The sequence below is a fragment of the Mesoplodon mirus genome (genome assembly GCF_964341445.2).
Source record: "Mesoplodon mirus genome assembly, chromosome: 19".
Lineage (NCBI taxonomy): Eukaryota > Metazoa > Chordata > Mammalia > Artiodactyla > Ziphiidae > Mesoplodon > Mesoplodon mirus.
Window position 1 is genome coordinate 7,375,379 of NC_138995.1, and position 22,156 is coordinate 7,397,534.

The window sequence follows — 22,156 nt, forward strand, 5'->3', positions numbered from 1 at the left end:
TCTGAGCTTCCCACACACTGTGGGGAGCACTTCTGAAACTTCTTCACTTCACATCACATGCAGAAAATGTAATATGACCCTGGGGTAAACAGATGAGGCCGTGTGTAGGGCCAGGGGGATTCAGCCTCCCCAGATGCTGCCCTGCCACTTGGAGGGCTGACACCATCATTATCTTCACACATTGTGACATCTTTTCTTGGGGGGGGGCACATGGGTTAAGAAGCTCTGCTTTAGAGCCCCACTCTTAAAACTGAGCAACTCAACAGATGCCTAACAAAGAAGAAAGACAGAAACCAAAACCAGCAGAAAAAAAGTCAACTTGGAGAAAGTACAGATCACGCAAGATGAAAAGTCAAGGAAAAAAGAAAACCTCTCATTAACATTCCCAGAGAGAAAAGAGAGGATGTTGTGCTCATGAAACAAAAATAGGATGCTCTAAAAGGGAACATTCAGAGAGCAACAACAACATTTTAAAGAACACACACAAAAAATTTTTTTAATGTAATGTCAAAATTAAAAGTTGTAGAAGTCACAGACTTGTAGACTTCAAGTCGTAGAAGTTGTAGACCTCAAGTCTCCCAAGAAAGCAAAAAAGACAAAGGTAGAAAATAGAAAGCAAAAAAGACAAAGGTAGAAAATAGGAGACACAAGGTAAGAAAACTGGAAGATCAATCCGGAAGGTTGAACATCTGAAAAACAGGAATGTCCGTGCAAAAAAAAAAAAAAGAGAGAATATCATCAAGTAAATGCTCATAACAAGGGATAAAAATACGCCTTTCCGAGGCATGTCATTGTAACACTTCAGAATACTGGAAACAGAAAAATTCGTATAAGCTTCCAGAAAGAAAAACAGGTTACACAGAAAGGAATGGGTATCAGAATGGCTTCGTACTTCCAAATGGAACTTTAATAGCAGTGTGGAAATGATTTCAAAATTCTGAAGGAAAATTATTTTCAACCTAGATTTTTATAGCCAGCCAAACTACTCATCAAATATCAGGACAGAATAGACATTTTCAGCTATACAAACTCTCAAAACAATTGATCTTCCATGCAGCCCTTCTCAGAATGCTGTTGGAAAAACTGCCCCAACAAAGAAAGAGGAAGATTCTGGACTAAAAAAAGACATGATCCAACACAGAAAAGCAGGGAAAGGAATGGTGAAGGATGACCCTAGGGTAAGAGCTCTGCGCCAGCAGAAGGAAAGCTGGTTCATTCTGGTACAGCAGGATGCCTTGGCAGGCCTTAGGAGGGCAAAACTGATGGAATATATAACATATGTTTTAGACAACTTTGTTTCCCCCCTATATTCCGTATCTGCTATTCCTACCTCTACAGTTTCTATAGAACTAATAATTTTACTCAAAAGGCATTTCTTTTCTGCTTGCTGCACCCTAGGTGTAGCTATATGACTGACACTTTTACTAAAAGTGAAGAAAAATCTTCAGTCAATTCTCAGTCAAGAGAGAAAAATAACGTAAGTAGTAAGAATAACACCTAAATCATTAATATTTGGCTCTGAAATCTATCGTATGCAGACACGTCCTCCAGGAATGTTTCACTCAGGATGTCATGACTATTTGTATTTCTTAGTTACCGTGCTGGTTATCAACATATTGCCTCTCAGCTCCAAGTCCACCCTTTTCGCGTGCTCTGTGAAAATGGCTCTGAGCCTTTCCAACAGTTTTTCTGCATTAACTGGCATGATGTTAAGCTTCTCAGTGGAGGGTGCTGGAAAGACACTGCAGGAGGAGAGAGTTTTGCTGCCGGGCTCTGGTCCTGCAGCTGGATAGGCTCCCGCAGTGCACAGCTGCCAGCGGCACCCTGCAGCTTTCCCTGGAACTCCCAGAGGCAGTTTTGCAGTCAACTGTTTCTGGGGAGACACCTCCCTGTGAACAGATTTCCCAGATACCTTAAAGGACAGATTTCTGGCAGGTTCCAGAGGGCTGATTTCAAGCAAATTCCACCAGTGTGGTTTCTCTGCCATGAGGTGAGCTGTGGCTGTGTGCCGTCCAATAAAGTCTGGATCTCAGCCCTGGGTACACCAGCTACTCCTTTAATTTTTAGAGTTTACTTCTTAGTAGCCAATCCCTTATTACTCTAATCTCTTGCTGCAGTTAAAAATTCTTTATATTAAGCTGTCTTTGTTCAAATTACTATGTGGTCTCTTTCTCCTGACTAGATACAGAGTCTTGCACCTATTTAAAGGCAGTAGCTCTAAAACGTGTTCAGATAGAGGGGCACCACCTAGAATTCAAGTTGTTCAAACAAGAGCTGGCTGCGCCTGCCCACAGGCTGTGGACAGTGCAGGACGAGGAGGACCAGGCTGACGGGGAAAGGGGTTACAAAGAGACCGTGCAGTGTGCCCCCTTTTTATTTTTCAACCATGCGACTGGATTTTTTTTTTTAAGATGACTATACAGTCATCTCTTGGTATCCTCGAGGGACTGATTCCAGGACCCACACGGATACCAAAATCTGCAGATGCACAAGTCTAATAGTCCGCTCCCCGTATCCTCACCCACACACTCAACCAACCACAGATCGTGTACAGTTGACCCTTGAAAAACATGGATTTGAACTGTATGGGTCCACTTATACGTGGATTTTTTTCCCAATTAATCTGTATATAAGTAGACCCATGCAATACTGAAAAAAATCCGTGCATGTGTGGATCTGTGCAGTTCAAATCCATGTTGTTCATGGATCAACTGTACTATCTCATGTTTTCACAGTGAAAAGTGTTTCCTTTTAAAGAGTATGGTTTTCTTTCAGCAGATGGCAGGGTACAGACAATGGCTAAGAGGACTGAAAAAAAGACTCCTTTAAATATGAGCATTGACCATTTCAGATCCATAAAGTCTGACCCTTTTTAAAGCCCATGAAAAATGAATCATTGTACTCTTCAAGTCTCTAAATATCTGAGGGTTAAATTATAAAACCTTATTTTTTTTTGCCTTTGATAAGTTTATTTATTTATTTGTAAACATCTTTATTGGAGTATAATTGCTTTACAATGGTGTTACCTTCTGCTTTATAACAAAGTGAATCAGTTATACACATATATATGTTCCCATATGTCTCCCTTCTTGCATCTCCCTCCCTCCCACCCTCCCTATCCCACCCCTCTAGGTGGTCACAAAGCACCGAGCTGATCTCCCTGTGCTATGTGGCTGCTTCCCACTAGCTAGCTATTTTACGTTTGGTAGTGTATATATGTCCATGCCACTCTCTCACTTTGTCCCAGCTTACCCTTCCCCCTCCCCATGTCCTCAAGTCCATTTTCTAGGAGGTCTGTGTCTTTACTCCCGTCTTGCCCCTAGGTTCTTCATGACCATTTTTTTTAAATTTTAGATTCCATATATATGTGTTAGCACACGGTATTTGTTTTTCTCTTTCTGACTTACTTCACTCTGTATGACAGACTCTAGGTCCATCCACCTCACTACAAATAACTCAACTTTGATAAAACCTTATTTTGATTACGGTTTAAATTCAGATCCCAAGCTTCCCATCTTTCGGTCCCACTTCTGATCTCTCCCTCATGCCGTCTGCGCATGTCCAATTCCTGCCATCTTCTCAGGAGCTGTACGAATGCCGGCCTGGCAGTGGCTCCCCTTCCCCCGCCCTGCCCCAGGCTCCACCTCCGCCCTCACTGCCCTGCGGGTGAAAAGAGTTCCTCATGTTATCAATTTCCCCGGCGCTGGATCTTGTGGGATCATCAGGTTCTGTCTTGTATGATGGTATTTATGTACAAAGCCCATTTCCTCTCTCCTTTATTAACCTCAAGTTCCTTGGGGTCGGAGTCCTCTTCATCACTATAACCCTACAGTGTAGCCTGTCAGTTTACAAAGAATAGATGTTCAATAATGATTTGTAAAATACGTTTTTGAATTAACAGCAGTCTTTAAATATCTGAAGAGCTGTCACAGGAGATGTTTTTCCTGCAGGATCTCAGGTACAGTGAAGGAGAGCTAGAATCAATACGAGGAAGAACTTCCTAATAGTTTCATGCATCCAATGTAGAAAGGTCTGAAGCACAGAGCTTCTCAAGCTTTCAGAAGGTCTGTGGTGGGAGCTGAGTTTCTGCATTGGTAACAGTCTCAGTGACGCAGACCCCTCCGAACCTCTCCGAGTAGCAAGGGGTTAAGTGATGCTTCTCAAATTATCCATGTGTGTTTTTGTATTTCTAACCCATCTCAGATGAATCTTTTGTAAAATATGATAAAAATGTAATGGGGATGAAGTGTACGGCATGGTGCCTAGTTAACAATACTGTACTGAATACCTGAAAGTTGCTAAGAGAGCAGATCTTAAAAGTTCTCACCATAAGAAAAAAATGTGGTGACAGATGTTAACTAGACTTATTGTGGTGACTCTTCTGTAATATACACAAATATTAAATCATTATGTTGTACACCCTGAAACTAATATAATGTTCTATGTCAATTATACCTTAATAAAAAATGAATGAGTGGGCTTCCCTAGTGGCGCAGTGGTTGAGAGTCCGCCTGCCGATGCAGGGAACACGGGTTCGTGCCCCGGTCCGGGAGGATCCCACATGCCGCGGAGCAGCTGGGCCTGTGAGCCATGGCCGCTGAGCCTGCGCGTCCGGAGCCTGTGCTCCACAACGGGAGAGGCTACAACAGTGAGAGGCCCGCGTAACGCAAAAAAAAAAAAAAAAAAAAAAAATGAATGAGTTATTAAAAAACAAAATTTAAAAGCCATAAAATACAGGCCCCAATTCTTTAAAAAAAATTTTTTTTTTTTTTGGTTGCGCTGACCAGGGATTGAACCTGGGCCACAGCAATGAAAGTGCAGAGTCCCAACCACTGGACCGCCAGGAAATTCCTGTGGCCCCAACTCTTTTACCATTTGATTCAACAGACATAAAATTATTCTGTCAAACTGCTACAAGAGTTTCTAACTCTTACTCTCCGTGTGTACTTATATTATCAGGGCCGGGTGACAATTCACAGACCATCACCAGCCTGCAGGTGACGTCTCAGGAAGCTGATATCCAACTGTCCGTCAGGAATATAGTGAAAGTTGGCCGTTAGTCTTTATCCATCTTAGACACTAAGAGTCACTCAGACCTGCTGTGAAACTGTCTTGCTTCACAGCCTGCTGTCATTTGCAGTTACTTCCTTCTTTCATTGCTTTCTATTTTTTTTTTTTTTTTTTGCGGTATGCGGGCCTCTCACTGTTGTGGCCTCTCCCGTTGCGGAGCACAGGCTCCGGACGCGCAGGCTCAGCGGCCATGGCTCACGGGCCCAGCCGCTCCGCGGCATATGGGATCCTCCCAGACCGGGGCACGAACCCGTATCCCCTGCATCGGCAGGTGGACTCTCAACCACTGCGCCACCAGGGAGGCTCTGCTTTCTATTTTTAAAAGATTTTTATTGAAGTATAGTTGATTTACAATATTAGTTTTAGGAGTACAACATAGTGATTCAATATTTTTATAAGACTTTTTTTTTTTTTTTTTGTCCTCGCGTGGGGCACGCAGGATCTTAGTTCCCCGACCAGGGATCTTACCCCCACTCCCTGCATTGGAAAAACGGAGTCTTAACCAATGGACCACCAGGGAAGTTCCCCCTTCTTTCATTTCTTGGATACTTGCCATCCCTTTCTCATTTAGAAACCTCATCAACTTGTCTTATTTTCCCTCTTCTTGTCTTCACTTCCCCCTCCCCCATTCCCCAATTAAATCTCTACATCCCTCCAGTTTTTGTTGCATTCTGTTTCACATTTCTTTCCTCCAGTAAATACCCTAATTTTCCCAATATCTACCAACACATTTTCTCTGTATTTTCCCTTTTTCATCTAGAATTTTCTCACCTTGCACATCATTTCTATCTTCTCTGCCACATATAACTGAGAATTCAGTGAACTGGACTGAATGAGTTAATGACTTAAAAAAAAAAAAACAACAACTAAGCCAAAGGGTTAATAACCAATAGTTTTGTTTCTAAAGTTAGTCCATATATATAAGGAAGTAAATCAACTCTTCTGTTTCCTTTCTTATTTTAATTAAAGTATAGTTGATGTACAATGCTATATAAGTTACAGGTATACAATATAGTGACTCACAAGTTTTAAAGGTTATAGTCCATTGATAATTATTATAAAATACTGGCTATATTCCCTGTGTGGTACAATAGATCCTTGTAGCTTATTTTATGCATAAGAGTTTGTACCTCTTTTTTTTTTAAATTTATTTATTTATTTTTGACTGCATTGGGTCTTCGTTGCTGCACGTAGGCTTCTCATTGTGGTGGCTTCTCTTGTTGCAGAGCATGGGCTCTAGGCACGTGGGCTTCAGTAGCTGTGGCTCACGGGCTCTAGAGCGCAGGCTCAGTAGTTGTGGTGCACGGGCTTAGTTGCTCTGCGGCATGTGGGATCTTCCCGGACCAGGGCTCGAACACACGTCCCCTGCATTGGCAGGCAGATTCTTAACCACTGTGCCACCAGGGAAGCCCAACAGTTTGTACCTCTTAATCTCCTACCCTGATATCGCCCCTCTCCCTCTTCTTTTCTGTTTTGTATCTCCACCCCAGGAAGATATAGAGTCATATGTAAATTTATTGGAAGTCACAAAATCCTTGTTTTTATTATTATTATGTGATGTCAATTTACAAACTCTCTCCTAGAAACTGCCGTAGTCTTAAAACATCAGTTTGAGAATTGCATAACACGCTTTGAAAAAACTAGAAATAATGGGGAGTATTGTAAGATTGGGCCTCCAGTGTTCAGATATAAATATCCATGCCTATCACATTCTTCCCCAGTTTTCTGTTTCTAGGGCAAAACATTCCCCCCGCCCCGCCCCTGTTCTCTCATTTGTAAAAAGAAGAGGTTAAATAAGGTGATTTGAGGGCTTCCACATCCCTGAGCACTTCTGGGCTAAACTGCTGAAACACACCAAAAAGTTAGGCGGAGACTCAGCTCTGGAGACACATTCTGTTGAGTCCTAGAGGATAAAGTCCAGCCAACTCAGTCAGTTTCATAGGATTTATAATACGCCTTCTGTGGGTGATGCAGTGCAAGTCCATTTTCCCTCCAATCACCTACCCTCTCTGGGCAAGCATTTATTTTCTGTTCTATTAAACTTAAACACAGTGAAACAAAATCAGTTTTTCTTTCTCTTGACAACACTGAAAAGAAGTTTTATAAGAAAAAAGTTGTTGGCTAATAAAGAAGCTGGTATGATTCAAAGTTTTACATCCATGAAAAAGGTCTACGACTGTTAAAAAAGTGTAACAGAGCAAAGTCCTCTGCTGGCTATATACTATCCTCTGGCTTCCAATTGCTGGAAAAGTCCGGTGTGTCTAAATGTCATAACAAACACCCCAGATGATCAGTCCTGGCCCTCCTCCTCACGGTAGACATTACTGAACGGGATTTGATATAACAGTGACAGAGGAGACATCTAAGTGACTTTTCCTCCCCCGGGATGCAAAAGCTTGTCTCCAATAAAAGCAAAGAAACCTACTCAAATAGGATGCAAGAGAATGTAATGCTCAAGGAGTCAAGCTTTACAGAAACTCCAGGGAAATTCACGGGTATTACTCACACGGTTTCAAATGATTCATGTCACCTCAAACTGGGTAGCTCTCAAGAGCAGAGGGGCGTGGGCTCAGCACTGCATTTGCCCACTGAGGCCCAACTAATGACGTCTGCTCCTGTGGGGAGCCGGTTTTACAGATGCCCCCTCCCCCTTTTTTTGTCTTCGTGAGCTCCTAAAAACCACACCAAAAAAGGATCTTTAGGGCAGAGGAATTTCAGGGCAGTGACACTAGTCAGTATGTTACTACGATGGTGGATACATGTCATTATGCATCTGTCCAAACCCAAAAAATATACACCAAGAGTGAACCCTAACGTAAACTATGGACCCTGGGGGATGATGTGTCAATGGAGCATCATCAGTTGTAACAAAGGCTCCCCTCTGGTGGGCGATGCTGAGCATGGGGGAGGCTACACATGTTCTGTTTGTTTGGGTTTTTTTGACTATTTAAAAATATATATTTATTAAAATATATTTCTTTTTAAATTCTCAAAGCTTCAGACCATCTTTCATCTAGCCCATGAGGTACTTGAGTGTAGACATTACAGTATACAGCAGTGATTTTTCTCTCCCTGGGTCTAATCTTTCCTTTTCTTTAAAGTGAAAAGGTTCAAATATCTGAAGAGCCCCACCTAACTCTACTTGTGTAATGTGTTGGTTTGACTGCTTATTGCATCTTCAGTCATTACCCCCTGTGGCTTACTCAGTATTTTAAATGGATGAGTCAGGTTTCCCTACCAGATCATTATGGGTGAGCAGTAAGTAATATATAAAGAACATCTGTATTGAATATTATTCAATGCAGTTCTTGGTTTTGCATAGAAGGAGGATCAGGATAAGCGGGGGGCATGAAGGCCATGAAGAGCTCCCTGACACCTAAAGCCATTAAAGTATCTTCCTGCAGGCAGTGCTGTCTGATGGGAGGAGCTCACTCTATTTGGAGGATGGGTCAAAGCCTTGCTAACAGTCCTGCTTCTCTGCCTTTAGTCTGCTATCACTCTCCCCCCAAGAAAGGGAAACAGGTCCCAGCATATGCTGCCATCATCATGAAACCTGCCCCCCGGGTTCTGGTCTCTTCATCCACCCTCTGGTCACAGCAGCCTTCTTAAGGCACAGAAAGACTATGCCTGGGCCCTCTGCAGCCTGGCTGAGGAGCTGCAGTGGCCTCTGAACTCCAGGGAACAAGTGCTGGCTTCAGCTCAAAGTTTCCAGGAGCTGGGAATGCCGTGAGAACAGCCAACAGAAGAAAAAGGAGACGTGGGGCTGGAAGTTCAATGTCTGGAAGGAGGGGCCCCAGCTCTCTCCAGCCCCCAGAGACTGCACAGCTGTCACCAGCTAAGTCATGCTGAGATGTGGATAGGCTAGGTAGTAGCCCACACCTGAGCCCAGGACCACGCCAAAGAAAATCCAGGTATTGTAGGACATAACAGCCAGCATCATGAAGTAGCCGATGACCACCTGAACAACATGAAGTAGAGACTGGCCGAAGTGACACAAGAACCACCTGAGGTGGGTTCTGCTGACTGCGGGGGACTCTGAGCTTGAAGAATTCTGGTCTGTCTCTTCGATGAGCTGCTGGCTGGTGGAGATGCACAGGTTCATCAGGGCCTGGTGGAGCAGCCTGGCTTTGCCAACCTTGATGCCTTCATACCACACAGCCAGGAGCAAGATGACCAACACCAAAAGGGCCATGCCTGAAGGACTGTGGACACTCCAGAAATCAAAGAGAAGCGGAAGTAGGTAGGAGGTATATGGGGAACCTCTATCTTCCTCTCAATTTTGCTGTGAACCTTAAGCTGCTCTAAAAAAGGCAGTCTATTTTTAAAATGTATTTTTTTAGTCCCAGTCAACTTTATGAAATATAAATGTGCAGGTAGTATTTCCATCAACAGATGGCATCCTCTCACGACAAGGCCTGCTTTTTGGTGGATGGGAATGCAGGAACCCATCTATCCCCCAGTTCTGCCACCTAAGAATTACATCTACACAGGAGAAAAGCGTTTACACCGATGTCTGACACGTGACCAGGTGTCCCAGAGGGAGGTCCAAGGAGATCCCGAGGCACACGGTGGGATATGAGCTAGGTGCCATCGGCCAACCTCTAGGTAAGCTCCCCTTGCACAGCACCTCAACCTACATAGGCTAGCTAATCCTTGCAATGCTCCTCCCACAAGACCAAGCAAAGTCAGGGAGCAGTGAGCAGAGGAAACCACGAGAAATCACAGGTATGGTGCTGTGTGTCCTGTCTGGGAACTGCCACCAGCAGGACACTGGTTCACTCAGAGCAGGAGGTGCCAAAGAAAAAGTAGAAACGGGGACCAGAGCCGCAGTCCTCTATTATTCTGAGAATCAAACTTTATTATAAGAATAGCATTCTCATTAAGGTTCAAGACTGTTTCTTTCCCTTCATTATTTCCTTTAATTTCCTCTATTCATTTCTCTTTGCCTCCAATTCTTTTTACCCAGAGGGATTACGGTTTTTACTCATTTACCATCAACACTGTTTTCCTCATATAGATCCTGGAATGACTCATACTTTTAATGGATTTTAAGAGTAGCTCCCCAACCTGCTTCCCAGAAGCTTCTGAAGAGCTTTTATAGAAAAGCAGGTCCTAGACCAATTATGTCAGGTCCAAGACAATGTGTATTTTAAAAGTACCCCAGCTTATTCTGATGTATTCCCTCCTGCCTGGAATATTCTCTCCACCTCCCACTTCCTTGATTAGTGGAAGGAAGACTTAATCCTTCACTGACTTCAGGTCTCTACTCCAGTTATACCTCCAAATAGCAGCCCAGGTACCCTGTTATCTAAAATAATAGCCCCTGGGCTTCTCTGGTGGCTCAGTGGTTAAGAATCCGCCTGCCAACACAGGGGACACGGGTTCGAGCCCTGGTCTGGGAAGATTCCACATGCAGTGGAACTAAGCCCATGCGCCACGACTACTGACCCTGAACTCTAGAGCCCGCGAGCCACAACTACTGAGCCTGAGTGCCTAGAGCCCGTGCTCCACAACAAGAGAAGCCACAGCAATGAGAAGCCCCTGCACCGCAATGAAGAGTAGCCCCCGCTCACCGCCAACTAGAGAAAGCCTGTGCGTAGCAACTAAGACCCAAAGCAGCCAAAAATAAATTTAAAAAATAGATAAATAAATAAATAAACGTATTAATTAATTAACATCCCCACTCCCCTCCCTGCTTTATTTTATTCCTAGAATTTACCACCATCTAATAGACGGCATTTGTTTAATGTTTACATCCATGAAAACAGGGACCTTGTTCTGCTCACTGCTATACCTGCACACCCCATAAAGTGTCCAGTACTGAATGGGCACTTGAAAAATACCACGCACTCGATAACGGCACACAGCCAGGTGGGGGAACCAATGGATTTTAACGCTGCAGTGATCAGTTACTGTTTTCATTTGGCTCCGAAACAAAATGAGCACAAGTGTTCAGAAGTGGCAGCATTCACCAGCTAAGCATCTGTACACTCCCCTGTACAGCATCCGCTGGTTGGTCTGCACTGGGGGGAAGGTGCTGCTTTCCCCCGGCATCCGAGCCAGGGTGTGCTGTAGTCAGCATTCAAGAATCGAGTGTTCAAATGTTCCACTATCCAGAGGCCCCTGATGCAATCATCTGCCTTTGTGCTGAGGCCCAAATGTAAACTGGCTGTAGGGGAGGCCTGTCATCTGTGAATGTGCCTAACTGCCTGGCACTCCATCCTGCCCTGCTTTGCTGCCTTCCCCTCACCATCACTGGGGCACTGCATGGGGAATGAGGAGCTACAGAGTGACGGAAAAGTGCGAAGGTTAGGAAAGGGTTCCAGAAAATGAAAGGCTTACTGTCCAGGTGTCAGCCCACCAAACCAGCCCCTGGTAATGAAGCCGAAGCAGAGCCACTTCACCATAGAGGAAGCAGAGGCCACAGTCCTATCTGTCCCTGACCACCGCCCCGCTCCCCCATCACACAACACGTGAGGATCCACAAAAATGTTTTCCATCTTCCTCCTCTTATCACATCATCCACTCTGAAGATGAAGTACAGCGTTTCATATTTAGATCCGCCCTGAGTAACCACATCCAATGACATCAGTATCTGGAAGAAATACGAAAACACAAAGTATATGCCTTTCAGTCATGTGATTTGAACAAAATAGAAATTCACCTTAGGGAAGGTGATGTTTTCTGAAAAGAGAACGTGCAAAGTGTGCACTACACCTCAAACAGGGACAGCTCAAGGAAACTGTGTAGACTGTGAGCCAGTGCTGGGGGGTGGGGAGCGGACAGGGAGGGAGGGAGGAGGTGGTATCCACAAAATATCACAGGGACAGTGGGTGTACACGACCACGGGTGACATTAATTACTCCTGGCAGAAACGCAGCAATTGACAGAGGGAAAGCTGTAAAGTGAGACCAAACCCATAAAAATGGTGACTCTGTTTTGCACAGCTAGTCCCTTCACTGCCCGGGCACAGCATTTAGCGCTGGGCATGGATTTAGAAACTGGATCTCAACCAGCTGGTGGTCCCCACCCTTGAGGAACTGACCAACTGTCACTTCTAACCACGGTCTTAATGTTAGTAAAATGAAATGTTACCAGTCATTTCTAGGAATTTGGGTTTTAACCCCCTCATCTGAAGCCTCTAGATAAAGTACCCTTTACGTTCCACAATAAATCTTTGTCCCAACCTGCTGAAAGCCCGTTCCTCCCTCTACTGTCCCCATCGTGGTAAACGGTACGATTTCCTACCCAGCTGCTTAAGCCTAAAATTTAGGAGCCCGACTAATACATACAGAAGGAATGATAGTTACAGAGCATAAGCGGATGCTAAAACTAGAAAGTTGATGGGGAATGCAATATTTACATAATCTCAAAGTCTCGCCCCATTAATTACATGTTAATTACAAAGAGAAAAGGAGTGGATTAACCTGGTGGACATCATCTCTAACCATGTGATCAAACCAACACTACTGATGTTGGGACAAACTGCCAACACGGACCCCTGATACAATGCACCGAGGAGGGTGCAGCATCGCCCATGTGCTGTTCTTGCCAAAAATGTGCAACCTCAATCAAAGGTTGTAAGAAATCAAACAAACCCAAGTCGAGGGGCCATGCAAAAGAATGTGGACTTCACCTTGAGGGAAATGGAGACACTTATGAGGAGTTTCTTAAAAGTCTTTTCATTTTGAAATAATTTTAAACTCACAAAAAAGTTTTTAAGAATTGTAGGGTTCCTGTATACCCTTCATGAAGCATATCTACTATTAATAAATTACAGTTAAATTTTTTTTTTAATTTTTAAAATAAAAAAATATTTTTAATTAAAAAAATTTTATTAAAGTATAGTTGATTTACAATGCTGTGTTAGCTTCAGGAATACAGCAAAGTGTTTCAGTTATACACACATATACATCTATTTTTTTTCAGATTCTTTTCCCTTACAGGTCATTGCAAAACATTGAGTAGAGTTCTCTGTGTACTACAGTAGGTCCTTGTTGGTTATCTATTTTATATATAGTAGTGTGTATATGTTAATCCCAAACTCCTAATATATCCCCCCCCTTTCCCCTTTGGTAACCATAAGTTTGTTTTCTATGCCTATGGGTCTATTTCTGTTTTTTTTTTTTTTTTTTTTTTTTTTTTGCCGCACGCGGGCCTCTCACTGTTGTGGCCTCTCCCGTTGCGGAGCACAGGCTCCGGACGCACAGGCTCAGCGGCCATGGCTCACGGGCCCAGCCACTCCACGGCATGTGGGATCTTCCCGGACCGGGGCACGAACCCGTGTCCCCTGCATCAGCAGGCGGACTCCCAACCACTGCGCCACCAGGGAAGCCCTATTTCTGTTTTGTAAATAAGTTCATTTGTATCTTTTTTTTTTTTTTTTAAGATTCCACATATAAGCAACATCATTTGATCTTTGTCTTTCTCTGGTTACTTCACTTAGTATGTAACCTATATAATCGTAGTACAATGATCAAAACTAAGAAATAAAGACTGGTCAATCTATTCAATAAACTATAGACTTTATTCAAATTTAACCAGTTTTCCCCCTAATGTCCTTTCTCCATTCTGGGACCCAATCCAGGGTTCCAAACTGCATTTAGTTGTTGTGTCCCTAACCTAACCTGTGACAGTTCCTCAGTCTTTCTTCATCTTTAAAGACCTGACACTTTGGTGAGCACTGGTCAATTATTCTGCACAATGTCCCTGAACTTGGGTTTAATTTCTTATGATTAGACTGAGGCTGAGCATTTCTGGCAGGGATACTACCAAAGTGATGCTGTGCCTGTCACATCAGGGAAAACATGATGTCAATATGCTATTAACCTTGGGCATGTTATTAACCATGTGTCAATGTGCTGACCTTAACCTTGGCCACTTGGTTAGGTGCTGTTAGGTTTCTCCACTGTAAGATACTATTTTTCCCTTTGTAATTAATAACTATATCAGAAGAGGTAATGTGAGAATATGCAAATATCCTTCTTCTCTTCAAACTCTTGTCCACTAATTTTAGTCTCCATTATTACTGTGGTGTTCCACGGATGATTTCCTATTCTCTTATTCCTTCTTCTACATTTATTAATTGAAATTCTTCTGTAAGAAAGAACTGTTTCTTCTCCACCATTAATTTATCCATCCATCCATTTATTCATCCATAGACACACAGGTATTTCTTTATTCTATGGATTATAATCCAATGTTGTTGGTATTCATTTTCTTGCTCATATCATTCCAAATTTGGCTGTCGGGACTTCTTTCAGGCCAAGTCTGTGCTCTTTCTGAAAGCCTCTATCTTCTTTTGAGCACCTCTTTACCTTACTTTCTGGCACAAATGCTCCAGGCACATAGTATATTCTTCCTGCCCCAGCGCCTGAATCAGCCACATCCCCAAAGACACTGGAGTTTCGAACATTATCTAATTACATTCTAGAAACATCACTCTGGTGGCAGCTCTGGGAGACTGATGGACCAGCAGAGATCCTGCCACAACTCAGGAATCATGGAAGCTAGAGCACGAGTGCCGGCGATGGTAACGAAGAGACAGCTTCCAGGAGGGTAAGGGAGGGGGTGGCGCCCTGAGGACTCCCCCGTTTCTCCTGCAGAGTCTGGTAATGAAGGACAACCTGCCCGGGGCAGAGGGAGCTGGACCTGACTGGGTGTGGGGTGGCCGTGTAGCGGGCCGTCGGATGTCCAGGCCTGGGGCTCAGAAGAGAGCGGGCAGCAGCACCTTTGGTGATGATTTGATGAGACTGTTGTGGGGAGAGTACAGGGAGAAGACAGAAGCTTGTGCCACATCACGTTTAGGGACAGACGAGGAAAGAACCAGAAAAGGAGACTGTGGCGGAAATGGGACAAAGGTGTCACAGAGGCCTGGAGAGCCTAGAGTGATAAACACAGCAGACAGGTCGAGTACAAGAAGCACTTAAAAGTTTGAACTTGACTAAGTCAGAAAGAGAAAGACAAATACCATATGATATGACTTATATGTGGAATCTAAAATATGACACAAATGAACTTCTCTACGAAACAGAAACAGACTCACAGACATAGAGAACAGACTTGTGGTTGCCAAGGGGGAGGGGACTGGGGGAGGGATGGAGTGGGAATTTGGGGTTAGCAGATGTTAGCTTTTATATATAGAATGAATAACAACAAGGTCCTACTGTACAGCACAGGGACTACATTTCATATCCTATGATAAACCATAACGGAAAACAATATTTTAAAAAAGAATGTATATATATGTATATGTATAACTGAATCACTTTGCTGTATGGCAGAAATTAACACAACATTGTAAATCAACTCTGCTTCAATAAAAAAAGAAGTTTTCACTTGATTTGGCCATTATATTTAGCAATTTTTGAAAGAACAGTTTTAATGGAGTGAGAAGACACGAGCCTACGGGCAGAGTGAAGCAGGAGGTGAGACCAAGGACGAGGTACACAGACTCTTCCTTCAAGAATCACTGGAGCAAAGTCAAGGAAATCGTGCACTTGTTAGAAGAGGATGCAGAGTATGTTTGCTTCTAACAGACGCATTCACTCAACATCTGCACATCTCCTAAGCGCCGGTTGCTGGAAAGGACTTAACCATACTTTCATGCTCGGGAAGAGGAGCCAGAAAGGAAGGACAAAAAAAAATTTTTTTAAGAAGAAGGAAGAGGATACACAACAGACCATCCAAGAAGAAAGAGATGAATACGGGGTGGGGGGCAGGGGGGGAGAGCAGGTGAGGGAGCCAGGGAGAATCAGCCTTGACTGCCAGCCTCTGCTCTCTGGAAGACCGGCATGCAAATCACGACCTGACATTTAAACTGCATTAAAGATGATCACCAGCATTAGAGGTTTTATGTCCAAATTTTAAAAACTCAAATACTCTAGATCACGGTTGACACACTACAACCCACAGCCTGTTTTTGTATGGCCCTTGAGCTAAAAATGGTTTTTATGTTTTAAAAGGTTGTTGTTAAAAATGAGAACAGGGGCTTCCCTGGTGGCACAGTGGTTGAGAGTCCGCCTGCCAATGCAGGGGACACGGGTTCGTGCCCCGGTCCGGGAAGATCCCACATGCCGTGGAGCAGCTGGGCCCGTGAGCCATGACCGCTGAGCCTGCGCATCCGGAGCCTGTGCTCCGCAACGGGAGAGGCCACAACAGTGAGAGGCCCACATACCGCAAAAAAAAAAGAACAAACAAAGAAGAGTATGTGACAGGGACCACATGTGGACTGGAAAGCCTATAATATTTCTGACCCTTTAGAGAAAAAGTTTGCCAAACCCTGCTCTAAATATTGTTACCATGGCAAACATACAACATTTAGAAATCCAGCCTAACAAAATAGTAATAATATGCAAAATAGTAGTAACTTTGAGAAACCACTTGCAAAAGGGACCAGGCAATGGTAATAAACCTGAGGGGGAAAAAATAATCAGACACACACTGCCAGGGTCTTGATATGATAATCCAGTCTTCCTGGACAGTAATCTGGTTTCATATAATAAGAACAAATTTGTTTCTATCTTCAGAAACAGATATGCCTGGGACATAGTCCCCACAGTGGGTTTACCCACAAAAAATACAAAGAAAAAACAACCAAGAGTCTTTTTTTTCCCCCCGAATTTGTTCATAGTGACTATTCAGAAGAAAAAAATAACTGCAAATTAAAATGTCAAAGAGGAATGATGAAGCAAATTATATGGAGCAGCAATATGACGTCATAACAAATAGCTATTAAAAATGATTATGGGTATTACACTGAGATATAAGAGGGACACAACTTGACTTCAAATGAAAAGATGAACCAAAAATAATATGTACATATAGAATACAACTGTAACAATATATTAAGTACCCTGTTCAGAACCAGAACTTAGGGTGACATAAATAATTGAACCCTCATGTGGTTTTCCATAAAACTTTTTATATAAAAAATTCTTAAAATTTAAATCTAGTTCTTGTACATCTGAAAGTAAAGCAGTCAATAAAATTTACCTTTTAAAAGACAAGGTTTGAAAATGCATATTAAAATTTTAGGATGAGTTCAAAGACAGAATCATGAGGCAGCAACTTGTGAAGCCAAAAATTCTTCTAGGATGAAACAAGCCTGGTTCCTTGTTCTGGTCACACCCTGACTTTTTGGAAATAAAAGAAAGACATTCATGCCTCAACCTGTCAAATAGTTCCAGATGTTCTCCTCAGGTATGAGTTTTCAGATGCTGTTTAAAAGAGGCTCCTCCTACAACCTTAAGAGCCCATGGAGGGCTTCCCTGGTGGCACAGTGGTTAAGACTCTGCCTGCCAATGAAGAGGACACGGGTTTGAGCCCTGGCCTGGGAAGATCCCACATGCCACGGAGCAACTAAGCCTGTGCATCACAACTACTGAGCCTGCGCTCTAGAGCGCACGAGCCGCAACTACTGAGCTCGCGTGCCACAACTACTGAAGCCTGCGCACCTAGAGACCGTGCTCCGCAACGAGAAGCACCGCAATGAGAAGCCCGCACACCACAACGAAGAGTAGCCCCTGCTCGCCGCAACTAGAGAAAGCCCGTGTGCAGCAACGAAGACCCAACGCAGCCAAAAATAAATAAGTAAATACATTTACATATATATATATAAAAAAAGAGTCCATGGAAATAACCATCTCAAGGGTAAGCCCCTCTGATCTGGGGGGCATTCTTACAAGTCTTCTGCAATTAAAGACTGGTGGACCTGGTTCTTCTTTGCTGCAGTACACCCATGGCACTGAATACTACAGAAATGTCATACTGCAGAAGGAGGTCCATATTTCTACTCACGTTCTATTCCCTCTTCCCAATGTAAAGAGTTAGAAGGGGGCCTCCCTGGTGGCGCAGTGGTTGAGAGTCCGCCTGCCGATGCAGGGGATACGGGTTCGTGCCCCGGTCTGGGAGGATCCCATATGCCGCGGAGCGGCTGGGCCCGTGAGCCATGGCCGCTGAGCCTGCGCGTCCGGAGCCTGTGCTCCGCAACGGGAGAGGCCACAACAGTGAGAGGCCCGCGTACAGCAAAAAAAAAAAAAAAAAAAAAAAAAAAAAAGAGTTAGAAGGAAGGTTTATGTCTTTTCAAAGGCGAAGTGGAACTCCTGAATAAATTCAAAGGAGAAGTAAGAATTTATATGAATTTATTCTTGTCTTTGTATTCATCCTTTCAAAGGAGTTCAAACCAAAGCGTTAAGTGACGGTTAAGAAGCTCTTTTTTTCTTTTTAAAAAAGGACAGTGGGAGTAGGAAAACAAAACCAAAACCAAAAATCAACTACAGCCTGAAACACACCCCCTTTCAGTTTTCTTTAATAAATGAGAGGCAGCTCAGGATGAGTTCCACTTCAGCATCTCACAATGATCTTTCTGCTTCTGGCGCCTTCTTAATTTATAATCTACTGTTATAAACTTCTCTAAACAACCTGAAGCTGAAAATGCCTTCCAAAATGTTGTCAAGGGAATGAATGCTTCTCTATTAATTCTTTAGTCATGTTGTGACAAAAGCTCTCTCACTGGAGCTACTACTTTTGAATAAAGAATTTGGCCCCTTCTCCCAGGTTTCTTGGCACCAGAGATGGACTTGGTTGAGCTTGACTGAGCCATCTGAAACAGCACAAAATTAAAGACTCTGTTCTGGTTAAAATCTGTTCTCAGATGGTTTCTTCTGTGCCTCTCCCCCAGTCCCCAGTACATATTCAGCTATACAGTAAAACGCCACAGCCAAAAGTGTCATCTTATTTGGAAGCAGTGTATACAGCATCCTGAACTCTGATCTACTTCTTCATCAGTACTTAGACTGCAGTCAACTCAAGTCTCTTACCTACAGACTTTCCACTAATGGATTTAGTGCCTCTGGCCCTAGAGATACAAGATGCTTTCAAAGCACCCAGTCCATCTGTCTGTTCTATTTCTCCCCACTGAATAGAAGTCAGTGGAGCAATGACACATGGTACACTGAAGGTACACGCCATACACTACAGAGAAGCCTGTAGGACAGAGTGACTATTTGGCAGAATTGGGAAAATGTTAGAAAGGAAGGGATACCAGGTCCTGAAGGATGAACAGGAATCCCTCTGCCAGTAAAAAGCAGGAAGTCAAGAGAGGCAGAGGTGAGAAACACACAAATTCACAGGTAAGTGTCACACTCCATAGAGTTTTCAAGAACTACAAGAGTGGGGGCCTCCCTGGTGGCGCAGTGGTTGAGAGTCCGCCTGCCGATGCAGGGGATACGGGTTCGTGCCCCGGTCTGGGAGGATCCCATATGCCGCGGAGCGGCTGGGCCCGTGAGCCATGGCCGCTGGGCCTGTGCATCCGGAGCCTGTGCTCCGCAACGGGAGAGGCCACAACAGTGAGAGGAAAGAACTACAAGAGTGTACTTAAGGGGTTTATAGAGCGATGCTACCCTGAATAGGACACATCGAAGACAGATGTTACCTTCCCCACTTTTCTTAAGCAGCTGGCCTCAAAACCTGTCAGCTTTTCCCTCTCCCTCAGCCTAATTCCCACATCCAACTAGCAGTCGATTGCTTCTTCCTCTAATCCCGACCTCGGCCACTACTACTGACACGGTGCGGGACAGCGCCACGGGGCGCTGACCTGGATCAGTAAGCAACTCTGGTCCCCCTCTCGGTCCTGTGAACAAACAACTGCCAAGTTACCTTCTTAAGGCAGAGTTCTGTTTCTATCACTAGTACTACTGGTGAAAGACTGAATAAAAATCTAAGGGATATGGGAACATATGTATATGTATAACAGATTCACTTTGTTATAAAGCAGAAACTAACACACCACTGTAAAGCAAATATACTCCAGTAAAGATTTTTTTTTTTTTTTTTTTTTCTTTTTTTTTTTTTCTTTTTGCGGTATGCGGGCCTCTCACTGCTGTGGCCTCCCCCGTTGCGGAGCACAGGCTCCGGACGCGCAGGCCCAGCGGCCATGGCTCACGGGCCCAGCCGCTCCGCGGCATATGGGATCCTCCCAGACCGGGGCACGAACCCGTATCCCCTGCATCGGCAGGCGGACTCTCAACCACTGCGCCACCAGGGAGGCCCCAAGATGTTTTTAAAAAAAGAAAAATCTAAGCGAACTAGCCTGGCACTCAGGAATACCATCCTGACCTGCCTGTCTACCAGCACTTGCCCCCATCCCTAGCCAAGGCCCCAGTCCAGCCCGGGGAAGTATACTTACTACCCTGGGCGCATACAAGCCCCCGCACTCACACTTTTGTTCACCTGAACCCTTCTCCTTGCCCTCCTCTTCCCCTACCCGCCCACCCACCCACTTCCAACTCCTCCCCGAGGCCGTGTTCAATTCTGTTTACGAAACCTTATGGGATCACGCAAGGGGTCCTTCCTCCTCGGAACTCCTATGGCTATAAGTGTCTATGCAATTAAAATAGCCTTGGTTCTATACTTTGTGCCTTCACAACTAAGCTGTAAACTCTGCGGACAGATCCTGTACTCCACAGAGTCTTTTACAGCTGTCCTTATACCCACAGTAAGTGATGATAAGCACTGGTCACTGAGGATACCGAGGAAGTGACCCTGGGCTCTCCTGGGTCTTCCCCTTTTCTCACCAACAAGTCCTATTGCTAATCTCCCTACTACAGCCACTTCACTCCAAGTCCACGGACCCACCCTAGCCCAAGGCACCCTCATTTCCTGTCGGAACCATTGCAGTGCCCTCCTAAATGACTCCCATCAATGCCTAACCTAAAGCTTTATAATAAAACCTAAGCTCTCTTGCACGGAATAACCCACATCAGAAAAAATTCTGAGGTCCCTTTCCCACACCTGCCACCTCCCCAGTTGGCTCCCCACACACGGCCCTTCTGGGAGACGTTCCCGCGAAAGTTTAATCTTGCTGGGGAGCAAGCAGTGCACGTGCCAACCTGAACTCAGGACTACGAGGCCCTGCTGCCCCTCTAGTCTGGTTTCCTGCCACGCTGCCTGCCGCTCATCATCTCCTCACGCTGCTGTTCTCCGCCCCCCCTGGCTGTGCCAGTCTGATTCTGTCTCCGGAGCGCAGCACTTCTGCTCCCGGTGCCCTGCCCCTCTGCCCCCAGCTCTGCTCACACTGAAGCCCTCCTCCAGATCTCAGGTGAACCGGCACTTCCTCAGAGCGGTGCTCCTCTCACCCATCCACGGCGGCAACCACGTCCATCCCTCACGTCTCTCTGTAACGAGGCCTCTTCATTGTCTGCCTCCCCAGCTGGAGCCCGTGGATGCCGGAGCCTTGAAAGCCCAGAGCACGGCAGCGCCACACGTAAATGCTCAAGAAAAGTTTAATGAACGAACGAGCATGCAGGAAACCTCGGCCAAGGATCTATGTTCTCTACTTAAAAACAGTTGTTTCTGGAATCCGCCTGCCAATGCAGGGGACATGTGTTCGAGCCCTGGTCCGGGAAGATACCACATGTTGTGGAGCAACTTAGCCCGAGCGCCACAACTACTGAGCCTGCACTCTAGAGCCCGCGAGCCACAACTACGGAAGCCTGCGTGCCTAGATCCCGTGATCTGCAACAAGAGAAGCCACTGCAATGAGAAGCCCGCGCACTGCAACGAAGACCCAAAGCAGCCAAAAATAAATAAATAATAATTCTATTTTAAAAAGTTGTTTCTGTACATGTGATTAATTGCGGTTACTAACATAGTAGCGAATGATCAGATGAGTCATTTAAGTATACTCTTTTTTTTTTTTTCAGAAGTGACTACTCCAAAAATAAAGTCAATCTCTTCTTTTCCCATTCTTGAAATTCTGGTACTACCACACTACACAGTACAGTAGTGAAAAATTAAATGAACGTCAAAGCTAATTTAAAAACTCTTAGCTTTATGTTTCTTTCCTTTACTGGCCCCACAGGTGGACAAAATAAGTTGAGTGATTTTGATCTCCATGTGCTCAGTCTCAGTTTTGACAGTGTTTGTGGGAGATCATTGAATATACACTCAAGTAGCAGCCAGCACACAAGAAAGACAGTGGAGCCTGGGAAGGTGTAACACTCCGCAAACCATGAAATACAAACTCCAGCCCGTCTCCCCCCAGCACCCAGCTGTTGCTGATACCCAGTGTCTCCTGTGTATTTGT

General features: G+C 44.5%; 2 protein-coding genes across 2 annotated transcripts in view; both read right to left on the reverse strand.

The window, feature by feature from the left end:
• The window catches only part of GAN (gigaxonin), a 59,749-nt gene that overhangs the window by 28,839 nt on the left and 8,754 nt on the right, over positions 1-22,156 (reverse strand). The window lies entirely within an intron of this gene.
• LOC309795471 (protein SLC31A2-like) lies at positions 8,810-11,124 on the reverse strand (the record flags this gene model as incomplete). Its single annotated transcript, XM_082607844.1, has 2 exons — positions 8,810-9,332; positions 11,060-11,124. The coding sequence occupies 2 exons, from the start codon at positions 11,122-11,124 to the stop codon at positions 8,906-8,908; spliced, it is 492 nt and encodes a 163-aa protein (XP_082463970.1). The 3' UTR covers positions 8,810-8,905.